At 43.3% G+C, this 26,687-nt stretch overlaps 1 protein-coding gene across 8 annotated transcripts; it reads right to left on the bottom strand.

Moving 5' to 3' along the window:
- Positions 1 to 26,687, bottom strand: ZNF287 (zinc finger protein 287). 8 transcript variants are annotated; one of them, XM_042916342.1, is made up of 7 exons: positions 20,648 to 20,724; positions 19,819 to 19,862; positions 18,581 to 19,181; positions 17,835 to 17,935; positions 15,347 to 15,473; positions 14,776 to 14,862; positions 1 to 6,139 (listed from the first exon to the last, which is right to left on the bottom strand). In XM_042916342.1, the coding sequence occupies exons 3-7, from the start codon at positions 18,981 to 18,983 to the stop codon at positions 4,572 to 4,574; spliced, it is 2,286 nt and encodes a 761-aa protein (XP_042772276.1). In that variant the 5' UTR covers positions 18,984 to 19,181; positions 19,819 to 19,862; positions 20,648 to 20,724; the 3' UTR covers positions 1 to 4,571. The 8 variants fall into 8 exon arrangements, with proteins under 8 accessions (XP_042772276.1, XP_042772275.1, XP_042772279.1 ...); XM_042916341.1 differs by lacking the exon at positions 20,648 to 20,724 and adding an exon at positions 20,232 to 20,368; XM_042916345.1 differs by lacking the exons at positions 19,819 to 19,862; positions 20,648 to 20,724 and adding an exon at positions 26,616 to 26,687.

Genomic DNA, 26,687 nt, shown 5'->3' with positions numbered 1-26,687 from the left:
TCTCATCAAAATACAGTTTTATAAAATTGTAGGTACATACTGTTTGTGCTCGGGATTTCCATTAGCATTAATTTTACAGGAAGAATTCAACTAAGTGCCGGAGGCATGGGTCCAAACCCTTATTCTGTCGCTGTAGGACTGTATGACCTCAGGCAAGACACTTCAGCATCATGGCTATCACTTTCCCCATCCATACAGAGGACTTAGCGTTGCTTGCGAGTTCACACACATATTTACACATATCACTGTAGTGCACATGCTTGCCATTCTTAATGGCTACAGTGTTCCAAGGGGCTAGTAACTGTAGTGAAATAGCCAGGAAGAGAGTAACAAAATAGAGGACTAAGCACATTTACAGGCACATGCAAGTGAATTGATACCAGAAGATACAGCTAAAGAATGAAACCTAACACTCTTAGTTCTGAAGACCAAATAAAAGTTTAGCAAGAAAAACTAGCACTTAGATTTGCAGGAAACAGATCCTCAGGGTTCAGATTTAGATCTTATCAGAAACCTGCCTTAAGGAATGTGATGGGAAAGATGATTAGCTTATAAATACATGAATTACCAAGACATGTAATAGTTAAGACATACTAGGTACCACCTATTAACTGACATGCTCCCTTCCGTAAACTCTGCCGGTCCTGGTACAAGACCTCTTGGGGCTGCGCTTGCTGCTTTCTAGTGTACATATCACTTCCGTCCTCTCCAATTTAGTTGTATGCTTAAAAGGCTAAGTTGTTTGCTCCCCAGTTTGTCCCAGTATGTAATGACGGCTCTTAGAGATTCTGTAACTGATGAAATGAGTGCAAAGAGTTGCCTTTACAAGAAGTTGAATGGTTAAGACCCAAAGGCTACCTGCTAATGACACCCCAGCAGCAACGGGCATACCTAGCGTCCAGAGCTTGGTTTCTAAATAGTTGCTGACTTAGCCAGGGATTGCGGGAGACATGGCTCATTCCATATCTGGGGCACTGAACCTGAGATCTCTTGTGTCAGAAGGCAATGAAGTCCCCAAAGGCTAGAGAAGGAATGACAAGGGACCTAAGAGCTACTGGAAGGGTTCCAACTGGCCACATGGGGGACAATTTGAGCAACAGAAACAATGGCCATGACTGACGTAAACACATGGAATAATCTGTCATCACTGCCAACTCCTCACTCTGAAAACTGGTAAGTAAAGAAGTGAAGTAGCGCCTTGCCTCCAGTGCACCTCCAGATGACGGAAAGCTCTGCCTTACAGACTTACGCATCAGGAAACGTTGAGAGAATGATAGAAAATTGCCGTGTTGCCAATCTTAAGGAAATAACTGATTTGGGGAACGAGCGTCATCACTGGGTACTACAAGTACCAGGTGAAAAGTTCTTGGTGGACAAGCTATCCACACCCTGCCAGCGTCAGTCCGGATCAACTGCAACGGAAAAAACACATCTGCACATTGGGAAGATACGGTGATTCCCATGATTCGCATCACGGATGGTCAACCAGATACTAATAAGACTTTTGATGCAACAGGAGACACATCGGTGAAGTGTTAATATTAAACATGTATATTTAACCTGAATCCAATCAAGGCTTTGGCCATAAATACTAATTTACAGAAGCCACAGGGGGTACAGGAACAAGATAAACCATATGTAAACAATCCGTTAAATCCTGAATGTGAGACATTCTACAACTGACCTGCTCTATTAAAAAAAAAAAAAAAAAAGTCCTAGAGAAAATCAGAAGTGGGAGACACCTGGACAGATGAAACAGACATAGTAATTGAACATAATGTGTGAAACTTGTTGGGATCAGCAGGGAAAATTTAAACATGAAACATGAAAGATTAGAGAATTCTTACTCATTTTTCAAGGTATGTAATGTATGTGGTAATGTGAAAGTCCTTATTTTTATGAGATCCATGCTGAAGTATTTAGGGGTGAAATGTCACGTCTAAGTAACTTTCCAGTCGTTCAGTAAAAAATGTTAAAATTTTAAAGCTAGGTGGTAGATATACCGTTCATTTTATTAACTTTTCTGTATATTTCAACATCTTTGTAATAAAAAGTTGTGGAAAATAAGGCTATCTGCTAAAAAAAAAAAAAAAAACAAACCAAAAACTTGAATTACATGTGGATCAGACAACTGTAAAAAGTGGGAAAAATACACAAAGACCCATGACTCTCCACTATTCTGTTACTGTCTAAGGGCATCCATTGCCTCAGCGTATCAGTGGAAGACTTTATAAATGCATTATTTACATAAAACAAAGGCAGGAAATACAAATTAAAGCGAGAAAAGGCGCTATGGACTGCAATACTCCACACATTCATGCCAGGAGGGGAAAGAGTGTCGTGTAAGATTTGAAGTGGCATTATCAATAAAAATTGCATCTTAAGTACAACGGTTATTTCTAACATGGTAACTATGGCATAAGCCTAACTCGAGTATTATGCAACCTGAAGACAATCTACACTTTGTGAAGGATGATCCCATGACATCAGGGTTAACTGAGGTGAAGACAAGGGAAAGCAGTAGCTTCTTGAAGAAAACACTCAACAAGAAAGCCTTGAAGATGCTAGCACCCCAGGTCTTTCCTTCGGCACCTGTCTGCAGGACGTTTGCTATCAACAGTAACATCCAAATGAGACTGCAATGGCCAATCATATGCTTAAAATGGTATTTATGGCACCAGAATTTAGATCAGTTTTTCTTCATCTAGCTCAGGAAAACTTCCTGTGCAGTGACGTCCCACGATTTCTTTAGGAATATCCCCACTGTTAAGAATTGATTCTTCAATTTTAAGTAGTTCCTCTTACCCAGCGAATGACCAGTATTTGTTAAGTATTTCTTTGCATGTGTGCACAAAAGTATTTTAAATTCAACCACCTTCACTCCATATCCGTTAATTATACCTTATTACTCAATTCTAACTTACCTACTTATTAATTCAACCGACATAGATCGACCACAACCTATACGCAAGGCACTGAAGAAACAATTAAGAGCAAGATGAAATCTCAGCTCTCTGAATATGGTCTTATATTCTGATCGTGGAATGCTGTGGATATTAAACACAATAGTATCTTTACCTGTTTCTATTTGCATTTCTGCCTGTTTTCCTTTTATGTTCAGGACCCCACAAACTTAGTTAATATTGTCTAGTGATTGTTGCATCAATGAGTTTCTGCATCAATGCTTTTTCCAGTAAATGTTTTCTGACATTTTAAGAGTAATCCCTATTTTACTTACATGTATGAAAAACAACCAATTCCAATTATTCTTTTAAAATCAGTTGCTTCATTTTTAGTTCTTTCTTCTAAACAGGCTGAATTTGGTCTTAATTAGCCACTCTTACTTTCTTAGGTAACCCAAGTCGGACAATAGTTCATGTTGTAAGTTACCCGTGTATTCTTTCTTCACTGCTAAGTTTTCACCCTTGATTTTTTTCCCTGACCCACTTTCTGTAGTGAACTTAAATCTATTTTCCATGACTTGTTTTTCCCTCACACTATGTAAATAGCTGCTTTCACTACTTGTCTTGGGATATGGGATTGCATTTGGCAACCCATTTTAGTACGCTTCCTATGTCATTCTGTGACAGTACTTAATAGTTAAGACCATGTCCTTTGTCACATTTCACTACTTTAGTAAGCTTTCTGTTGTTGAATCAGCTGTGGTTTTCAGCACAAGCCCTGTGAAGATCCAGTTGGGAAGTCTGGGCCCTGAGCACAGTAGGCACTCGAGAAATGGGTCTCAATGGAAATGGGCTTTCTATGGCAAAATAGCCACAGGGGAACCTCAAGTTATGAGTTTAGGAGTCAGGTGAAAAAAAAAAAGGTAACTTTCTTATTTTTTCCTTTAGGATGACAGATGTCAAAACCTAGTGAAACTAAGGCTAATATGTTTTAAAGGTGAATTTAAGGATGGGTGTTTAATTTTTGCCTGTTTAATTTGTACACGTCTAAAGGTTATATATACATTAGTTATCCTAACAGATCATGTTTCATTAAGCTTCTCTTCCTCGAATATTTCAGTAAAGGAAAATGTAATTACACAGTTGTCACATAGAAATTAAGATACTTTCCACTGTATATATTTTGCAAACCTACTGGCTCCACATGGCAGTTATGGCATTAATAGGAAAAGGGAAGGGAACCCCTTATGTATTTAAGGCTTCAAAGCTGGGAAGTAATAAAGGCCTTAAAGCAGCTTTTTCAATTATCCCAAGATTCCTCGCTAGTGTGAAATCCCTACTTGATGGAAGCTTTCCCAAGTTACATTCATAAGGTCTCATTAAGAAGTACTTCAAATACACTAAGAGTTGATGAGTTACAGATTGGGTTTCTCTCTGGAATGAATTGAACTAGTAGCAAATAAAGGTTAAGGAGTGAATAAAGTTTTCTTTTTAAATTTCACATTAAATTTAAATAGCTTATATCCACATTACCAATTCTGATGCTTCTTTTGATACTTCTGCTGATATCTAACATATATTGCACTTCTTTTGAATAATGTTTTAACGGAGCACAAAATAAAATTCGGGTGAACTGTCAAACCTAAGTGAAGTCATCTGCCACATCCATTAATTATGATGTCTGGCACCAGTATGAACACGCTGATGCTGAATGAGGTTCGTACTCTGGGTGAAGGTTTTACCACATATACGGCACGCATAGGGCTTCTCTCCTGTGTGAATTCTCTGGTGTTGAATAAGGCATGTTCGCTGGCTAAAATCTTTATCACATTCATTACATTTATAGGGCCGTTCTCCAGTATGAGTTCTCTGATGTTGATTAAGTGACGAGGAATAAATAAAAGCTTTCCCACATTCATTACATTTATACGGCTTCTCTCCGGTATGAATCCTCTGATGTTGAGTGAGATTGGCACCCTGTCTATATGCTTTCCCACATATATTGCATTTGAAGGGTTTTTCTCCATTATGAATTCTTTGATGCTGAGTAAGGTGTACGCTCTGGCTGAATGCTTTTCCACACACGCTGCATTTATACGGTTTCTCCCCAGTATGTGTTCTGTGGTGCTGAGTGAGGTTTGCACTCTGGCTGAAGGCTTTTCCGCATATCTTACATATGTAGGATTTCTCTCCAGTGTGAGTAGTCTGATGTTGAATGAGAGTTGAGGAATGAGCAAAGGCTTTTCCACATTCATTACATTTATAACACTTCTCTCCGGAATGAATTCTCTGATGTCGAATAAGGTAGGTACTCTGACTAAACACTTTCCAGCACTCATTGCATTTATACGGTTTCTTTCCGGTATGTATTTTTTGATGCTGAAGAAGGTGTGTACTCTGACTGAAAGTTTTCCCACACTCGTTGCATATATAAGGTTTTTCACCGGTGTGAACTCGCTGATGATTAATCAGTGATGAGCTGTGGCTGAAGGTTTTACCACATTCCAAGCATTTATATGGTTTCTCTCCAGTATGTGTCCTTTGATGTATAGTAAGGTGTGCACGCTGACTGAAGTCTTTTCCGCAGTCATCACACTTATAGGGCTTCTCTCCAGTATGAATTCTCTGATGTATGGTAAGGTGTGCACGCTGGCTGAAGGCTTTACCACACTGGTGGCATTCGTATGGTTTTTCTCCAGTATGCATTCTCTGATGTGCGATAAGGGATGAGATATGCCTAAACTCTTTCCCACATTCTTCACATTCATGAGATTTTTCTTTGGCATGGGTACTTTGGTGTTTCACGAAGGACGGGTTCTTCCTAAACTTTTTCCCACACACGTTACACTTATAAGGCTTCTCTCCAGGGTATATCTTTCTATGTACAATACCATATGAGACATGATTGAAGGTTGCCCTGCCTTCATCATACATAGTTTTATTATCTGATTGGGTACCAAACTGAATAATTAGGTTTGAATGCTTTTCAAAACTATTTCTATATATATCATATTTACTAAGACACTCTTCCATAGGGTCATCTTCTTGTGAGAGGACGGACTTCAAAGGGGAGTTTCTTCTGCTGGTGGGAATTTTCCTGAAGGTATCTGCTGCTTGCCTCTCTAATGTGTCATCGTAGTCATATGGTTCCTCCAACTTGATGGTCTGAGTACCAGTCTTTGTGAACTTAGAAGTATTTGTAACTGGAGTACACTCTTGGGCTTCTGTTTTCCATTCTGAAATAAAAAGAATATAAAAATATAAAAAGTTATCCTCTATTTGGAGAAAGGAAACTGCCAAAACAGAAACAAGATACTGAATGTGAATAAAATGCCTAAAAAGACTATGGCCTGGACAACCTCACAATGTGGTACTTAAAGCCTGGGAAAAGAGAGGGGCGCCTGGGTGGCTCAGTTAGCTGAGCAACCGACTCTTGATTTCAGCTCAGGTCATGATCTCAGGGTGGTGAGATCAAGCCCCACATTAGGCTCTGTGCTGGGTGGGGAGCCTGCTTAAGAGTCTCTCTCCCTCTACCCTTCCCCACTTCTCTAAAAAAAAATAAAGGTTTTATTATAATTTTACAATTATTATTTTAATTTTATTATACAATCTTTATTTATTTTAAGTTTTTAAAAATTATTTTATTTAGAAAGAGAAAGAGTATGAGTGGGGAGGGGCAGAGACAGAGGGAGAGAGAATCCCAAGCAGGCTCCGAACTGTCAGGGCAGAGCCCAATGCTAGACCTGAAGTCACAAACTGTGAGATCATGGCCTGAGCCGAAATCAAGAATCGGACGCTTAACCAACTGAGCCACCCTGGCACCTCAATAAATAAGATCTTAAAAAACAAAACAAAACAAAACAAAACAAAACAAAACAAAACAAAACTTGGGAAAAGTGACTGCAGAAAACCGGAAGACCAAACCGTTGTAAAAGGAGAGGTTCCTCACTATTCAACATGGGCACAGTGCAATAAAATAGGTTAGGTCAGGTGACAGGATTACGAGAAGTGAAAACACTAGTAAGACTTGGGATAACGTGGCCTCACTTCATGGACTGATTCGTATAAAGTAGATGCTAACTCTCATTAACTCCTCCCAGCCTGCTCAGCACAATCCTACATAATATCCCAAAAGCAATTCCATGGAGTGCTCTCCAGGCTCAAATATCTCCAGTAAATCTCTCCTAGTAATAGTTCTCAAGGTACAGTCCCCAGACCGGCAGCATAAGCGGATCACTATCACCTGGGAGTGTGTTAAACTGGTGCCCATCCAGACGAGCCCCATCAGAAACTTTGGAGGTAGGGCTGAGCCATCTGTTTCAGGAAGCCCTCCAAGTGGTTCTGATGTGCACTAAGGTTTGAGGACCAGTGGCTTAAAGGAGAAACGTTTAAAAAGTTCAAAATACCTCCACTTGACATATTCTGTCCCTAAATAATCCAGCTTTGCCTATTCTACTGTATCTTCTCCCAAACTGCATAGTTAGCTTAACATTTAAATTCTCCACGTAACTTCAAGCTACTTCCTCATAGCACCTCATACGGGGGCCATATGAAAACCAGACTTAGGCATTCTCTTAAGGTAACTTCTCTACCCATTAAAACAATGGTACGGCCCAGCTGCTGTTTGTCCTTCTAGGAATCCTAAAGTACAGATTAGCTTGAATCATATGAGCTTGCCTTTCTATAGGTCAACATGACTGAAATACCAGCAGTCTCATGATTCAACCATATATAATGTCGGGGCCATGTCAGCACTTGGCCTTGCATTATTACTTCAGAACTTTGTGTGTTTCTTTTATTTCCAACTTAGACACAAATTCTGGGAAAGGCTTATGCTTCTTTTATGCTTCCTTCAGAAAATGGCCCAAGACTTGATATGGTGCCCACTCAACTGAATTGCTGGAATAAATGACAATAATTTGTTGTAAAAAGGTGAACCAAATGAAAGCATACACATACACACAAAAACAAAGTAAACGACAACAGCAAAAATCCCTGACTTCAAACCTAGCTGCAAAGCAATCATAGGTACTGACGCCTATTGTTTCCAGCAGGAGGTGTAAAACAAATTTAAATTACGGTATCTTTTTCCCTTGAAATCAGGTAAAAAACATAGGACATCCAAATATTAAGAATTGTGTAATGGAATATAATCAAATATGGATTTTATAATATAGCAAAAGTGATGCCGGGTAGTTCAGAAATTTTCTAAGATGCAGACCAAAGTATAAAAACCTTACAAATGGGACGCCTGGGTGGCTCACTTGATTGAGCATCTGACTTCGGCTCAGGTCATGATCTCACAATTCACGAGTTCGAGCCCCACATCAGGCTCTGTGCTGATGGCTCAGAACCTGGAGCCTGCTTCAGATTCTGTGTCTCCCTCTCTCTCTGCCCCTCTCCTGTGCGCGCTCTCTCCCTCTCTCAAAAATAAATATAAAAAAAAAAAATTAACATAAAAAAAACCTTAATATATCCATTCCATAGACTCATATGCAGTCATTAAAAATAAGAGCTGCCATCAATCAATAAATGACGAGAGTAGGGATAATGGAATATTGATAACTGATAAAGATAACTAGGTAGGTTCACATACATTGACATGTAAGGGTGTATAGGACACATTATGTAGAGCAAGATCCACTCTGTGTAAGGATATGCTATATGTAATATAGATACACATACACAGAGAGTAACAATCTAAGGGGTGAAAATCCTGGTAATGGGTGAGGAGAAGTAGACAAATACTTCATTTTCCTTCCTTGTACTGACTGAATTTACAAATGACTTTTATTACTCTGATTCAAACATAAACATCATAGTTGACATTAGAAAATGCTTGGGAGTAATGTTAAATGAAAAAAGTAGTATCATAACTAGCATGAAAATGCACTGGAACTAGACAAATATCAAAGTGCTAACAAGATTACAGGTTTTTAAAAAATATTTTCCAATTTTCAATAAGTTGGATATATGACTTTTATTGCTATTTAGTACTAGAAATGTAGTTATATTTTTTTTTTAATTTTTTTTTTTTTTTTCAACGTTTATTTATTTTTGGGACAGAGAGAGACAGAGCATGAACGGGGGAGGGACAGAGAGAGAGGGAGACACAGAATCGGAAACAGGCTCCAGGCTCTGAGCCATCAGCCCAGAGCCTGACGCGGGGCTCGAACTCACGGACCGTGAGATCGTGACCTGGCTGAAGTCGGACGCTTAACCGACTGCGCCACCCAGGCGCCCCAGTTATATTATTTTTATATAACAAAAATATTTAAACACAACTCTCTCAAACCAGGATTTGTCACTCTCCCCTCCAAAAGAACAAAATGAGAATGTTAAGGGACTGTACAGGTAGAGGTGTGCGGGCACACACACACAAATGAGAGGACCAGAAGCTGAGTTTCATTCTGATACCAGGAAACCGGACAGTCTATGGCAGAGCGCACCGTATACCTGAAAAGTACTAAAGCGAGAACAAGCTTAAAATAACAAGGCTGAATCATGACCATGAAGAAATGGATATAATATACATTTTAAAATCAATCAGCTTACCGGAAATTCAAAAACCGATGTTATTAAACTGTGCTTAAATCTATGTATTTAACCAGAAAGGGCCGGTTGGAAGTGCTAAGTGTCTAGTCAACAGGGCCAAAAAATGGTGCAATACTTCTAGCAGATGAGATCAGTGTTGACTTAGGTAACCAAAGAAAGCTTCAGGGGGAGGTAGGATTGGAGTGGAACCTGAAAGAATGGCTATAGGTCCTGAATAAACAACTATCAAAGTTCTGAGACAGGAGTGGCCAGTGAAGACCAATACTATTGTTCTATTTGTGAATTATCAAAGTTTCCGTTTCCTGAAGTATGACTAATCAGGTATCCAAACCAAAGGGTCAACTTATGATGTATCTCTACGCTGGTAAGACAGGAAAATCCTCAGAGGCCAAAACTCGAGCAAAAGCAGGGAGACAGGAAATCAGCAAGAGCTGACGGAGACAGCCCCTCCATCTGTTTAATGACCTTACACTTCCATTTTGAGGGGCAAGGGCCCAAGGGCCAAAAAACAAAGCCTGAGGCCTTAACAAGGAGGGGGTGCTCACAGGACTCCTGAGCATAGAGGATTACACTCTGCTGAAGGACTGGCTAGAAAAACCAAACAAAACTTAAAAAAAAAGAAAAAAACAACCCTCACTTCTACATAATCTTTTCTCAGTCTTGGTGCTCTTTGGAAGAAGAAAATTCTCCTCCTAAAATACATAACCATAAACTGTCCCCTCTTGTGAATTTACAGTGCCAATGCATGCTACCTGAAAGTCAATCTAAAAAACTTCTCAGGTTCAAATTAAAGTGATCCCAGGGGCGCCTGGGTGGCTCAGTCAGTTAAGCGTCCTGCTTCAGCTCGGGTCATGATCTCGCAATACGTGAGTTCGACAGCTCAGAGCCTGGAGCCTGCTTTACATTCTGTGTCTCCCTCTCTCTTTGCCCCTCACGCACGCACGCTCTCTCTCTCAAAAATAAATAAACATTAAAAAAACAAGCGGTCCCAGACTGGCAGTACCCTCCAGAAGACTATCCTGACTTCTAGTTCAGGCTCACTTCCATTATGTCATGCATATTTTCTCAGTGTCTAGAGTGTGCCAAAATCATTCCACGAAGAATTTACTGTGGTAGAGGCACGTTCTGTGCTATAGGTATATATAGGTCATTGTGCTATAAATTATGAGAAGAATTAGCTTTTCAAATAGCGTGACCCTTAAAATATCTAATGACCAGGTAAGTTAACAAGTATTAGAAGTCAGTGAATTAAAAAAAAAAGGCAATAGACAAGCAAGAATCAAGAGCATAGTGCACTTCTCTTGTAGACAGAAGGACACGTAAGAATATCTTTATGATTTCTATTTGCAAAGAGAAACTCGGAAGGAAAAACCAGAAATAAATAGGGGGTAGACTGGAACAGAGCAGAAGGGATGGGAGCATATACCTTTCTACACAGTTTTGACTTCTGAACCAAGTTAATGTTTCTACATACTCAAAAGCGGAAGATTAAAAACCAGAAAACAAGAAAACACTAAAACTGAATACAAATAGAGTCAAACAAACCCTTAAGCTGTACAGCAAACCCTTAAGACAGCTAAAAGGAAAGAACTGAAGGAACTTTTGAACTTAGTATTCTGTATACCCTTAGTGGGATATATTGTAAGGACAGAAAGGACTTTGAAGAAATTTTGAACGTTACCCAGTTTGTTATTGGTAGTGATAGGTAGTGACCTAATTCTGAAACCATTTTTCTGTGTGTTACATGACAGGGCGAATCAATATATACTAGTGCTCTTGAGAACCAGGTTGTTCACCGTATGGAAAAGGAAATACAAGACGGAATAGCCTTGCGGTGCTGGATATCAGTTAGAGTTATCAGCGTGAACTCATGATTAAGAGAACCACATACATACATATGCATACTTCCCAGCTCTATCCACTGGAAGCAACGGTACCCACAGTAGTGAGCACACTTCCTGCCCACATTCTGGTTTCTAAGTACTATTCCCTATCAAAATGAACCAGGGTACTTTGGAGAGCCTCCAGGTCTAAGGTAGGCACAAGGTGAGTCAAAAGAACATTCTGTTGTGCTAGAAAGCAAGGGAAGGATTAAAGACTAATGGGGACCTGTCAAAAGGACATTGGACTTGGTTTGCAGGGCTCCTATTACCCAAATTGGGGACAAATCAGCATGAAAAACAAAAAACAAAACAAACCAGGAATTAGTGGACTAATAACACCCTGTAGTTGGAAAAATTCCATTAGTCTACAGTGCTATGTACACATAAAAATGAGACAGAAGGAGAACTGTGCTTTACAGGAGAATGCTAGTAATCCTTGAGAAGAGAGGACTGAATCGGAAAATCACCATCTTGCAACCAGCAATATGATAAAGCAAGAATCAACAATGGAGGCCAAAAATGCTTAAATAAAATATTACCAGGTAATAGAATAGTCATGTGGCCTCTAAGTATCACTCCACAGATTGCTTACTGATTATAAAGAAAAAAACCCTGCACCTTTAAAATGGAGAGATCTGGCCAACAGCACCTGAAGCAAAATGAGTATCACTAATGAGACAAATGGCAATGCAAAGTATACACCTGAGGTTGTTTTGGTGAGAATATTTGATCTGAATCTAAACATCAGGAAACTATCAGGCAAATCTAGGTTGTGGGTCATTCTAAAAAATATCTGGCCTGAGGTGCCTGGGTGGCACAGTCAGTTAAGCATCCAACTTCGGCTCAGGTCATGATCTCATGCTCGGTGGGTTCGAGCCTCATGTCGGGCTCTGTGCTAACAGCTCGGAGCATGGAGCCTGTTTTCGATTCTGTGTCTCCCTGTCTCTCTGCCCCTCCCCTGCTCACACTCTGTTTCTCTCTCTCTCTCTCAAAAATAAATAAACATTAAAAAAAATATTTTAAAAAAACCTGGCCTGGATCCTTCAAAAAATGCTCCAAGGAAGGTAGGAAGGAAAGAGAAAAGAAAACAGAAAAGAAATGAGGAAAGAAACAAAAAGAAAAGAAAGAAAAGGAAAGGCGGAGAACAATTCTAGACTAAAAGGGACTAAAGACACAGGATAACTAAGTGGAGCACAGGATTCCTGACAGGAGATCCCGGAAGGGGGAGAAAAACTGCATGATATTTGGGGACAGTAGGGGAAGTCTGAATATGGGACTATACAAGATACACATCTTGTATAAATGTGAAATATGTGAGGGGAGAGAACGATGAGCCTATGTCGAAGAATGGGAGATACATGCAGAAATACGTGGGGGGGATGTCATGATCCCTGCAACAACTAACTTTCAGATGGTTCTTTGCAAAAGCAAAGTGTGTGTGTGTGTGTGTGTGTGTGTGTGTGTGTGTGTGTGTGTGTGTAGAGATAAAAAGCAGAAGTGGCTAGGGGCGCCTGGGTGGCTCAGTCGGTTGGGCGTCCGACTTCGGCTCAGGTCACGATCTCACGGTCCGTGAGTTTGAGCCCCGCGTCGGGCTCTGGGCTGACGGCTCAGAGCCCGGAGCCTGCTTCGGATTCTGTGTCTCCCTCTCTCTCTGCCCCTCCCCTGTTCATGCTCTGTCTCTCTCTGTCTCAAAAATAAATAAACGTTAAAAACAAAACAAAAAAAAAACCAGAAGGGGCTAAATAATGGTAGCTGGGAGTTCCAGGTGACAATTACACAGGTGTTCAATGTACTGATTCTGCAACTTTTCTGTAGGTTTGAAGTTCTTGCGGAGGAAGGCAGGAATGGGAACACCAAAAAGCCCATCAACGAGAAACAGGTTCAATAATTTAGGGGACACACAATAAAATGTGATGCAGATATTAAAAAAAAAAAACAATGAGGAAGTTCTTTATATCCTCACTTGGAACACTTTTCAAGATAGACTTAAAAAAATTTTTTTTTGAGAGAGAGAGAGAGGGCTTGGGGATGGAGGGACAGAGCGGGAGAGAGAGAATCTCAAGCAGGCTTCATGTGTGAAGCTTGACGTGGGGCTCGACCCCACGACCCTGGGACCTGGACCTGAGCAGAAATCAAGAGTCAGATGCTCAACTGACTTGAGACTCCCCAAGTGCCCCTAGATATACTTTAAGTGAACAAAAGCAAAGTACAAAACTGTGTGTACTTTGCTACCATTTGTTAGAAAATGGAGAAGACATTACAAAAAATTTTTTTTCCCTAAACGTTTATTTGTTTTTGAGAGAGAGAGAGAGAGAAAGAGACAGAGAGACAGAGAGAGACAGAGGGCGAGCAGGGGAGGGGCAGAGAGAGAGGGAGACAGAATCTGAAGCAGGCTCCAGGCTCTGAGCCGTCAGCAGAGCGCAACGCAGGGCCTGGGCTCAAACTCGTGGACTGCGAGATCATGACCTAAGCCGAAGTCAGACACTTTACTGATGACAGAGCCACCCAGGCGCCCCGAGAAGAAGCCCTTTTTATATTGACTTGATACGCAAACAAAACACCTTAACAGAAACAACTAGAAACAAGCACCAGTTGTCGGCTGCTGGGAGAAGCAGGAACTGGGTGAACGTGCTATACAACGAGAGAACGTTTTTGAATCTTCTGAATTTATACATTTTTAAATTAGAAAATAGAGTAAGTTAGGAAAGTGGAGGCAGGAGGCTACAGGGTTTGCTGGTGAAACAGAATAAAAGGAATTTAAAAAGAAGGTCCGAAACTTAAAATCTTAGGGACACTCGCGCATACTTCAAAAGGAGGGCAGGACGGGTGCCTGGGTGGCTCCATCTGTTGAGCGTGCGACTCTGGATCGAGGCTCAGATCATGATCTTGCGGCTCGTGGGATCAGGCCCCGCACCCGGCTCTGCGCTGACAGTGCGGAGCCCACTTGGGATTCTCTCTCTCTCCCTCTGCTCCTGCCCTGCTTGTGTTGTCTCTCTCAAAATAACTAAACTGTGTCCCTTCCTGAAAATGGCATCTGTCAGGAAGCAACGCCGAACAGTTCAGTGCTCCTGACAGGCTGGGATGTCTTTGTGGGGATGCCCTGGCCATACTTAAAAAACAGATCTTGGGGCGCCTGGGTGGCTTGGTCGGTTGAGCGTCCGACTTCAGCTCAGGTCATGATCTCACGGTCCGTGAGTTCGAGCCCCGCGTCGGGCTCTGTGCTGACAGCTCAGAGCCTGGAGCCTGTTTCAGATTCTGTGTCTCCCTCTCTCTGTGACCTCCCCCGTTCATGCTCTGTCTCTGTCTCAAAAATAAATAAACGTTAAAAAAAAAATATTTTGAAAAAAAAAAAACAAAAAAAAAAAAAAAAAAAACAGATCTCACTGCAGTCAGGCTCTGAAGGACAAACAATCCCACGCCAGTTGTGCTCTCACCTGGACTAGGGCCTTCTAAGATTTCTTTTATCACCATCCATGGTTCTTCCAACATGGGAATCACAGTTGGTCGGTACACGGTCAGTCCTGTTCACGAGGAAACAGAAGGAGTTTTATCCTGGAGATAAACGGTTGTTCGAATTTTATTACCTGACTTCTACTTATTTGTGAGGACAGACTTCTACGGGAAAACAATGGTTCACGGACAGGATGTAGTGGGAGAATTAGATCACTGTCCTTTCCAGAGCTAAAATGAACATTTCCTGCCACCCAAGAGGATATGTGCATAGAGATCATGGCGGGAGGAGATCACAGGAAAGGTAGGAAATGGGCAAGGCGCAGTGCTGTGTGGAAGCCCAGGGAAGCCGGGCATCACAGTTTTCAATGATCCTTCACTTAGAAACCTTTTATTTGGGAAAAGGGAAAACGTTTCTGTGCCTGAACGGGACGAGCACGCTCACCTCTAGGCCCCATTCTTAGCAAAATACTTTAGAGACCAACCCATTTTTAACAAGAGAGGAAAGGAGACTTGGAGGGTATGCTGGCAGGAGCGGGCGTAGATGATGCTCACCCAGAGAAACCATGTTCCAGTAGTTCTGTAATGTCACAGTCTTGTACAATTCCTTCTGTACAGGACGCATGATCTCCCAGTCCTCCTGGGTGATATCCACAGCCACATCTTTGAATGTCATCGATTCCTAAAACATCAAATATAACCTGGTTCAAGAACTGGTAGAATGAGGACAGTGAAAATGCCAAGTGTGTGTGTGGTGAGGGGACTCGCCGAATCTTGAGCCTCAGTAAGACCCTAAAGGTCTAGTTAACACCCTCACCCGAGTTATGGATGAGAACACCTGAACGGTCCTACAGGGGAGTCTGAAAATAAAGCAGAATTTATCATCACATTTTCGGCTGGCACTGGCGCATGCGTTGGTGACTGCATCTTAAAGAAGAAAGGGCTTTACAAAGATGACACCCTTGAATGGTTGTGCTTTTTTGAGCTTTGCCTCAAGAATTCAGTGTGTTATTGGGGCGCCTGGGTGGCTCAGTCGGTTAAGCGTCCGACTCTTGATTTCGACTCAGGTCATGATTTCACAGTTGTGAGATCGAGCCCTGTGTGGGGCTCTGCACTGGACGTTGAGCCCACCCACTGAAGATATTCTCTCTCTCTCTCTCTCTCTCTCTCTCACCCTCCATGACTCCCTCCCTCTTCCTCTGCCCCTCCTCCCTCGCTCACACGAGTGTGCATGCTGTCTTTCTCTCTAAAAAAGAAGAAAGAATTCAATGTGCTGTAATTTGAAATTTTAAGCTATATTTGTGTGTCCTACGATGAAATGCAGAGCTCCTCCTTCCTCTTCAAAATAAAATTGAATGGTATTATGGGTACCATTGCTTCCAGTGGATAGAGCTGGGAAGTGTATATATGAATGAATGTATGTAGTTCATACATACATGAAGTGTACCTGCCTGGCTCACTAGGTAGAGCCTGTGACTCTTGATCTCGGATTTCTAAGTTTGAGCCCCACATTGGGTGTAGAGATTCCTGAAAAACAAAACCTTTAGGAGCGCCTGGGTGGCTCAGTCGGTTAAGCATCTGACTCTTGATTTTGGCTCAGGTCATGATCTCCTGGTTGGTGAGTTGGAGCCCTGCCTTGGGCTCTGTGCGGATAGCCTGGGATTCTCTCTCTCTGCCCACCCACCCCCTCTCTCAAAATAAATAAATAAACATTAAAAAACATCTAAAAATCTTTAAAACTGGGACCAAAACTCACACTGTTGAACTGTTATACTTTTATAGATACATTTCTCAATCTGGCAAGGTTAGTATTCCTCTTGGCTCTTTCTTCCTTTTGTTACACAAAACTGATTACTTCTCCATGTCTTTCAAATGAACTTTACGTTTCTTAAAAAAATTATATTGGGTTTTCAAATTACATTTTCAATTTATAATTTCGGGAGAACAGACGATTTATAGTATTTAAAGCTTCTTTCGTGTCTTACAGAATGATACACGATATGGATGTACTATAAAATTTATATTATGTTTAGTCCTAGATATCTTAAATTTTGGGGGTGGGGAATCTTTTTTTGCTTTTAAGTTTATTTTGAGAGAGAGAGAGAGAAAGAGAGAGTGAGTAGGGGAGGAGCAGAGAGAGGGAGAGAGAGAATCCCAAGCAGGCTCCATGCTAGCAGCATAGAGCCCAGGACTCGAACACATGAGCCATGAGATCATGACCTGAGCTGAGACCAAGAGTTGACGCTTAACTGACTGAGACACCCAGGCGCCCCTGTGCATGGAATCTTTTATTTCATCTTAACATCTGCCTGATTTTAATGTGTATGTACAAAAGTGATGTTTAAACATTTATTTTGGAGAGAGTGAGAGAGAGAGAGAGAGAGAGAGAGAGACAGCACGAGCAGAGGAGAGGTAGAGAGAGAGGGAGACACAGAATCCGAAGCAGGCTCCAGGCTGCCAGTGTCAGGTGTGTATTTTTACAGTAAAACTTTCTCTGAAGGTGGCCTGACATAACACAGACTTACGATCAACATTACACCACAAAACACATGGCCTTTAATTACTTGTTAATGAGAAAAATAACATTAGCAACCACTGCTTATTGATGGCTTACTGTAGTCCAGGCTAACCACAAGTCGCATAGTATTTAATCCTCCCAATCTAACAGGTAAATTCTATTTATTAGAGTTTAATAATTCAGGCCAAGTGTGGTCAAGTATCTTGCTCCAAATCATAGGTTCAGAACCACGAACTAAATCTGATCATCTGGCTGTGGAAGTCAATCCCTTAACCTCTATGGTTGCTGCCTTACAGTCAAAAAGTGAGGAAGGGCATATCTGGGGAAGGCTCTCCGGAGCCTATTTCCTACATAGGGCAGTCACTTACCTTAACAAACAGGGTGGATTTAAAGAGAGAAACTGATGTTTAAGTCCTAGATTGGGCTTTAGGGGGCAAAGAAGTTACAGGGCCAGGACAGAAAACGTCCTCATACGTACACCTCTTAATAAGCCATTTTAAAATCATAGAAGAAACCAAAACTTACTTTGGTCACCAAGTCATTTAACCATCCTGCCTGGAAAGCAGGTCTTCCTTTGGGGTCTTCCTCTGGGGTCTCTTGGGGAAGGGCAGAATGCTGAGGAGCAGCTAGGGAAGAAGGGAGACCGTGATGGAGATTAGTCCTGTTTGAACAGCCTACGAAATTCTTCACCAGATAGATGCCTACACTTTCCTACAGTGAGAAGTGAGAAAGAAACCAAAACCAGCACCCACACTTCAAAGAAGCAGAGGGAAGAGCCGATGATTTGTCCTAAGATGTCAAACCAGGCTTCAAAAACAAGTCTGTTCTGGGACGGCTAAGGATACGTACTAAATTCACAATTTTCTCCTAAAGCGTCATGTGATGTAAATTTTGTGTGTTGTGTCTGAACAAGGAAATGTTTCTGGACCCTTTTCTACCTTTCTGCAAGCATGTTACTGTAAAACCTAATTCACAAAAGCAAATGGTTTCTTTGCAGAATGGCTCAAACCTCTGCAGGTGAAATTCCTGAGGGCTCCCACAGGGGTAATCTGATTGTGTCTGGTCACTGTTTTAAGCCATCGGGTAAGGTGTGTGTGGTCTCCAGCAGTCTGGCAGGGGCAGACCAGGCAGGATGGGGCGCACGTTCAAGTGTGTTCTCACTCACTGAGCTCTGCTCTCGCCGGTTTCTTTAAAGGGCTGCTCTGTGACAGTCCCGGCTAGTCTTCTCTAACCACCCAGGACTCTTCCCCTCTCTGCCCTACAATCCTCACCTTCCTCTTCTAGAATCTGAGTCAAATCCTCCACCAGAGTCACCACTTCCTCACTGCTCTCTGGGTACTGGGACTTCACCCACGTCCTAACCTCCCCAGGCAGGATGGTCAGGAATTGCTCTAGCACCAGCAGGTCCAAGATTTGTTCCTTGGAGCGAATCTCAGGTCTTAACCATTTAAGGCAGAGCTCTCGGAGTTGATTCAATGCCTTTCGAGGACCAGCTATGTCTGGATATAGGAAATTTCGAAAATTCTGTCGACAGGTCTCAGTGTCACGCAAGAGTCTCAAAGCATGCGTTTCCTTCTCCACATTGTGGGGTCCACTCTGAACCTTGTCTGGCTTCCACATTAGAAGGATTTGGGAGCGTGAAGAACTGGTCATCCTCTTGCACGGGGAGAACATTGCTACAGACAGGAAGGTCAGTCTGGCAGTATCCTTTATTTTTCCAGTAGTGAGCCAACTGCTTGAAGTCTCATGCTAGAGCCACAAAGACATTCTCTCAAGGGCTGCTGCAGCCAGGGGCAGAACAAGGTCAAGGTAGAGTCAGCAGCCTTAGTTACAAATTTGGAGCCCAGAACTTGCAGGGATGGTTAAGAGACCCTAAAACACAAGAACAGACCACAAAGTCAAGAATTCCTGGTGCTCTTTGCTATGCGCATACACCAACAGAGATCGCCTACTCAGTCTGCACAGATAAACACAATCGGACTTTACCTTGGTCTTCCTCCCCTACATCCTTAGATTTGTATGATAAGTGCAATCTGTTGGGGACAGGGGATGGGACTGCCATCAAAAGGTGGTAATAGAGGGGCACCTGGGTGGCTCAGTTGGTTAAGTGTCTGACTTTGGCTCAGGTCATGACCTCACGGCTGGCTCGTGAGTTAGAGCCCCGTGTCGGCTCTGTGCTGACAGCTCAGAGCCTGGAGCCTACTGTGGATTGTGTCTCCCTCTCTCTCTGCTCCTCCCCTACCCGCGCGCTGTCTCTTTCTCAGTAATAAACATTTAAAAAAAATATTTCTAAAGAATTAAAAAAAAAAAAAAAGGTGGTCATAAAAGCAAAGACCTGGATCATGAGCCAAACAACAGATCAAACTTCTAACTTGTTGAAAAAGAAATTAAACTTTTACAGAGGGGGCAAGAAAGCTTCAGTATTTTTCTGTTACTTACAGAAGCTGTAAAGGACGGAACTACCTCTCAAGAACAACAGAGCGAATCTATTAGGTACTTAGAACGATACCTGAGAATTTCTTCTTAATAAAGTGCTCAAGGTTCCCAAGGAAACTGTCAAGGAAAAAAGGGCAAGCCATTTACCTGCTTTGCATATTAATGCCAGACTATTCTAGCTTTTAGCTATCAGAGGGCTGGGGAGACGAGCCGGTAAGACGGGGGACGGGGGACGGGGGGGGGGGGGGGGCGGGGAGTAGAAGAGGCTGGTGTGATTTGAAGCCCTTTTAAATGCTTCTACAGGAGACAATTCCTTAGGAATAAATATGAAACCGGGATTCCCGAAGAAAACCTCGGAACAGGCCAGACCTGGAGCACGGACACCACCTGTCCGCGGGCCCCAGTTCTGAGCCCTCCTCAAAGCTCAGTCGTGTAACCAAAGCCAACTGTGTACCAGGCCCTGCAGGGGTGACGCGCCGGCCTCACCCGTCGCCTGCCCTTCCCGGTCGGGTCTCCCTAACACCTCTTCGGCCGGGGGGTCGCGGGCAGCGGGGGAGCGAGTGGGGACCCGACGACGCGCTGAGCTGGGACCGGGCCCCCCACAGCAACCTCCACCCCGCGTTCGTCTTCTCCGCAGGCCGCGAGCACGGGCTCCCGCGCGTGGACGGGCTGGGGCTCCGGCCTGACCGCGCGGACACTCGCGCCCGGCGCCCTCGACATCATTACCTGTCGCGGGGACCCGGCGGACGCGCAGCCGGAGCGGCCCGAGAGGCCCGGGGCAACAATGGCGGCGGGGGCGCGGGCGCCTGCGTGGCGAGCTCAGCCCCGCGCTGCAGAGGGGCCTCTGGCTCCGCCACTTCCCTAACCCGGAAAGCACGACGTGTCTCGGCCGGGAGCCTCACCTTCCAGCCCGCTCCTGAGAAGCCTGGCCCGGAACGCGCCGCGCCTCGGCTCCGCCGCGACCTCGCCTCAGCGCCACTGCGCATGTGCGCAAGGAGAACGCTGCGCGCCCGCTGAGCCAATCGGAAGCCGCGTCCCGGCCCTCCCTCCCGCCGGAGCCTCATTCCTTGGACCTGTCTCCATGGTAACCTCCTCCACCCATCACTGCGACTTGCTCGTTTAGGCTGCAAGGGTCTGAAGGGAACTTTAAAGTTTCCCTGGTCAGAAGCAGGTCTGGTAGATGACTGGGAGGTCGGGGAGCGTCTGGGCGAGGAGCTAGCATCTGGGCGAGGAGCTAGCATCTGGGCGAGGGGGCTGCGGATGGGTGGTTAAAGCTCCGTGCTAATTAACTAGAGAAAACCTGGTGCCAGAGTTCCTACAGGAAGGATGGGCAGACAAGATGTGGGTCTAAAGGTAGAACCCAAAGTGCGTTTTCGGGCTTTACTGTGTGTACACATTCACTCTTAAATGTTCTGAGTCCCTCCTAAGGAATCTGATCTTGAGACTCAGATCGGAAAAAGGGATAGAGAGCGTGTTGTTTATAGAGACACAACAAACCTCCATAAAACCCTTGAAAATAAAAGGATAGAAAAACATTCCAGGTGTTCCTGTTGTCTACTGCTGTGTTGGCAAACCACCCAAAACTAAATGGTTTTAAAGAACAACCATTTTATTATGCTCATGGATTTCACTGGTAAAGAATTTGGAAGGGGAACAGTGGGCACGGCTCTTCACTGCTCCACTGTGTCTGGGGGCTCAGCGGAGATGATTTGATGGCAGGAAGGGTCCATTTCCAAGATGGCCTCTTCACTTACATGTATTATGGATGGGCTGAGATGCCTTAAGGATGAGCTCAGTTTGGATTTGAACACAGTGGCCTTTTCCATGTGAAGGACTCAGGCTCGTTGGATTTCTGACATGGCGTCTCTGGGCTTCAAGAGCACATGTTCTAGTGAATAAGAAATCTTCATGGCTGATGACGACATAGCTTTGGAAGTCACATAGCGTCACTTCTGTTATACATTTGATCAAAGCAGTCATAAGTCTGTGCAGAATCAAGTAGAGGCAAATGTAGATTCCATCTCTTGATGGGAGGAGTGTCATAGAGTCTTAATATTACAATAGGCACATTTGAACAAAAAGAAACTGGGGAGTGTGATGGTCTTTGATGTGTCCACTTGGCTAGGCTACAGTCTCCGGCTATTCAGCGAAACACGAATTTAGGTGTTGCTGTAACGGTATTCTGTAGATGTGGTTAAAGTCCACAAACTCAGTTGAATTAAGGAGGGGACATTATCCAAGATAAATTGGGTGGGCCTGATTCAATCAGTTGAAAGGCCCTTTTTATTTTATTTTATTTTTTAATTTTTTTTAACGTTTATTTATTTTTGAAACAGAGAGAGACAGAGCATGAATGGGGGAGGGGCAGAGAGAGAGGGAGACACAGAACCAGAAGCAGGCTCCAGGCTCTGAGCCATCAGCCCAGGGCCCGATGCGGGGCTCGAACTCACGGACCGTGAGATCGTGACCTGAGCTGAAGTCGGACGCTTAACCGACTGAGCCACCCAGGCACCCCAAAAGGCCCTTTTTAAAAGCAGAAGTGAGGTTTCTCTGATGAAGAAGAAACTGTGGACAAAGCTACTAGCTTGCCCTTCCTACAGATTGCCGTATGGATTTTTTAAAATGTTTATTTCATTTATTTTGAGAGAGAGAGAACGAAAGAGAACAAGTGGGGGAGGGGCAGAGACAGAGTGAGAGAGACTCCCAAGCAGTCTCCATGCTCAGCACAGGGCCCGACATGGGAATCCGTCTCACAACCTCAAGATCATGACCTGAGCCGGTAAGAAGTCAGATGCTCAACCGACTGAGCCATCCTTGCGCCCCTGCCCTATGGATTTTGGTCTTGCCTAGTTGGCCCCCACAATTAAGCCAATCCCTTGTAAAAAAAAAAAATCTCTTAGCATATATGTTCTTGTTCTGTGGCTGAACCCTGACTGATACAGGTAATCCAGTAACTGACAAGATGGAATTTTAAACAATCACAAGGGAATACATAAGCATGTTATCCACTTATAGAAAGAAAAATTGACAAAGATGATATATCCACCATTCATGTATGTCCCTAACGATAAGGCCTCAAGAGATACCAGCAGTAACTGTTAACTGTGGGGTGCAAAACATAAATTAACAACTGAAGCTGGAAACTTTAACACACCCTCTAGGGCCACCGTGCTGGGCTGCCAGGATCCCCTTTCAGGGCTGGGGCACCTGTTCCCTTGGTTGCTAGTGTGTTTGGCTGCCAACAGCTCATGACAAAACACCTCTCTGGGAATTGTCCTGGCTGAACAGAGCTGCCCGTCCCAGGTTTCTCCCCTCCAGAGCAGTCCACACCCAGTGGCGTCACTGCAGGGGTTCGAAGACCTGGTCCCCTTGCTTCGACGTGCAGTTTCTCTAAAGGGCCATCCTGGCTTGAGCTCCCCATAGGATCAGATGAAGCCCCGGTTGCAATCATACAGCATTTCAACTTTTTCCTGGGCCCAGTCCTCCTTACATCACTCCGTTACAAGTTATTTTTCTAGAGAACACTACCTAACAGTACCCCTGTAGAGCCCCGAGACTCAGGATGGGACATTTGGATTGATACAGGCAAACACCTGCAAACACCCATCCCTCTGAATTCTCTGGGCCCGCAAAAGTGGCCCACTCCCTCCAGGCCGGCTTGAAGATGATGCACATAGAGGCTTCTCCTTTGCAATAAAGCCTGTGCCCCTCTGAGGATCTGTCCTTTCCTCCCCTCCTGACCACTAGATCCATTAATAGGGTCAGGTGACCACAAAACCCAACAGGAGAAATTCTGGTCCTGATAAGGTAGGAAAAGGAATGTCCTCTGAAGCTGGTGGGTCTGGATCCTGAGGGGGCTGGATCAAGGAGGGCAGAACATATAGCGAGTGCTGGAGAACTTATTGAAAAGGAGCATAGGGGCGTCTGGGTGGCTCAGTTGGGTGGGCGTCTGACTTCGATTCAGGTCACGATCTCATGGTTGTGAGTTCGAGCCCCGCACTCGGCTCTCTGCTATCAGTGTAGAGCCTGCTTCAGATCCTCTGTTTCCCTCTCTCTCTGCTCCTCTCGTGCCCTCTCTCTCTCAAAAAGAAATAAATATCTTTAAAAAAAGAGAAAAGGAACACATAGATATATGGTCAATTAATTTTCTTAAATTTTTTTTTAACGTTTGTTTATTTTTGAGAGGGAGAGAGACAGAGCACACGTAGAGAAGGGGCAGGAGGAGAGGGAGACACAGAGTCTGAAGCAGGCTCCAGCTGACAGCACAGAGCTCAATGCGGGGCTCGAACCCACAAACCGTGAGATCACGACCTGAGCCGAAGTCAGACCTTAATCGACTGAGCCACCCAGGCGCCCTTCAATTGATTTTTGACAAAGCAGCCAAGAATGTACAATGGGGAAAGAACCATCTCTTTAATGGTGTTGGGAAAACTGGACAGCCACATGCAAAAGAATAAAAGTAGGCCACTATCTTATACCATACACAAAAACCAACTCTAAATGGATTAAAGACTTGAACTTAAAACCCATAACCATAAAGTTCCCAGGAGAAAATATAGACAGTAAGCTCTTTGACATCAGTCTTGGCAATGATTTTTTTTTTTGGGGGGGGTTTGATACCAAAATAAAGGCAACAAATGCAAAAATTAACAAGTGGGACTACATCAAACTAGGAAGCTTCTGCACAGCAAAGGAAACCATCAGCAAATTGAAAAGTGAGTGAACGGGAGAAAACACTTGCAAACCATAGATAAGGGGTTGATATCCAAGATATACAAGGAACTAATACAACTCAATAGCAAAGAAACACACAATCCAATTAAAAAAAAAATGGGCAGAGGATCTGAATAGACAGCTCCCCAAAGAAGACATACAGATGGCCAACAGGTACATGGAAAGATGCTCAACATCACTAATTATCAGGGAAGTGCAAATAAAAGCCACAATGAGATATCACCTCACACCCGTTAGAATGACTATTATCAAAAACACAAGAAATAAATGTTGGCAAAGATGTGGAGAAAAGAGAACCCTGTGCACTGTTGGTGGTAATATGAACTCGTGTGGTCACTATGGAAACAGAACGGAGGTTCCTCAAAAAATTAAAAACAGAACTACCACCTGACCCAGCAATTCTACTTCTGGGTATTTGCCCAAAGGAAACAAAAGCACTAACTCAAGAAGATATTTACACACCCATGTTCATTGCAGCATTAATTACAAAGGCCAAGACATGGAAGCAACCCAAGGGTCCATCAGTAGATGAATGGATGGAGAAGTTGTGGTGTGTGTGTGTGTGTGTGTGTGTGTGTATACATATATATACATATATATATATATATACATATATATATATTCTATAAATACAAAACAATGGAATATTATTAAACCATTAAAAAGAATTTAAAAAAAACACAAAAGAGGGAAATCTTGCCATTTGAGACAAGATGAATGGACCTAAAGGGCATTATGCTAAGTGAAACAGACAGTGAAAGACAAGTACTATAGGATTTCACTTATATTTGGAATCTAAAAAAAACAAAAACAAAAATCTGAACTCCGAGATACAGAGAACAGATTGGTAAGGGGTGGATTGGGGGTGGGGGTGGGGATGGGCAAAATGGGTGAAGGTTAGCCAAAGGCACAGACTTCCAGTTGTAACATAAATAAGTCCTGGGGATGTCACGTATTGCATGGAACCTGTACTTAACAATACTGTGTTGTAGACTTGTAAGTTGCTAAGAGACTAGATCTTAAAAGTTCTCATCACAAGAAAAAGGTTGTACTTATGTCATGATGGATGTTGACTAGATTTATTGTGGTGATCATTTCACAAAATTTACGAATATGGAATCATTATGTCCTACACCTGAAACTAACATAATGCTGTATGTCAATTATATCTCAATTTAAAAAAATAAATAGAATGCCGCTTTCTTATTAAAAAGAAAACGAAAAGGAGCACACTCCTGTGATACAGGATTTAAATACTCTGGCATGAGGCACCTGGGTGGCTCAGTCGGTTGTGTCAGACTTGGGCTCAGGCCATGATCTCATGGTTCATGAGTTTGAGCCCTGCAACGTGGGGCTCACTACTTTCACTGCAGAGCCCCCTTCGGATCCTCTCTCCCCTTCCCCTCCTACAGCGCGTGCGCTTTCTCTCTCAAAAATAAATAAAACATTTTTTTAAAAAGTGGAAGGGGAGAGTGCTTTATCTTCAGAGAGTTGTGGGGACAATAGGGTGTGGCGTCTCTACAGGCATGAGCCATACGGGCAGACAACAGGGGCTAGTGCTTCATTATATACAATCAAATGCAATAAAAGATGAATGATCAAGAGGCTGAGGTTAATCCAATGTTACAATCTTTTGCCCCATCTCCAGATCCTAGTCAGTGTTCAGACCCAGAACCCAAAGCGGGTTCCGAAGCGTGCTCCGCCGACACAGAGCTCGAACCCACCAACTGAACGGAGGGTTAGCCAAAGACAGATGCTTAATCTACTGAGCCACCCAGGTGCCTCCCCCCGCCGCCCCTCCCCGCCCCCCCCCCCCCCCCCCGGAAAGAATTTCAACTTTATATCCAAAGAAAAAGTTGCAGAATGAAAACAAAAATAGGAACCTAGGAAGGCATGAATAAGACACCGTTTGGGCAAACACTTTATGGAGAAAACTAGTCAACGATTTTGAGAAACATTAAAGATTATCTAAATAACAGAGAGCAAAAAATAATAATAATAATAATAATGGAGAGAAAGCCTATATGGTAAAAATTTTAGTGAGCCCTTTAATTCATCAGAACAACATCAATTATACCCCAAACCTTCTCACCCTCACCCAAAGGCTGTAAACATAAAGTTTTAGGGTAGTGTTACCGGAGTCAGGTTCTTGCGCCCAACGACTGAAACAAGGCCGCCCCCGAATCAAAGGCACTGGCCAGGGCACGC

The sequence above is a fragment of the Panthera leo genome, chromosome E1, assembly GCF_018350215.1.
Source record: "Panthera leo isolate Ple1 chromosome E1, P.leo_Ple1_pat1.1, whole genome shotgun sequence".
NCBI classification, from domain to species: Eukaryota; Metazoa; Chordata; class Mammalia; order Carnivora; family Felidae; genus Panthera; species Panthera leo.
Note: the sequence above shows the minus strand (reverse complement) of the source record. Positions and strands in the feature narration are given on the sequence as shown.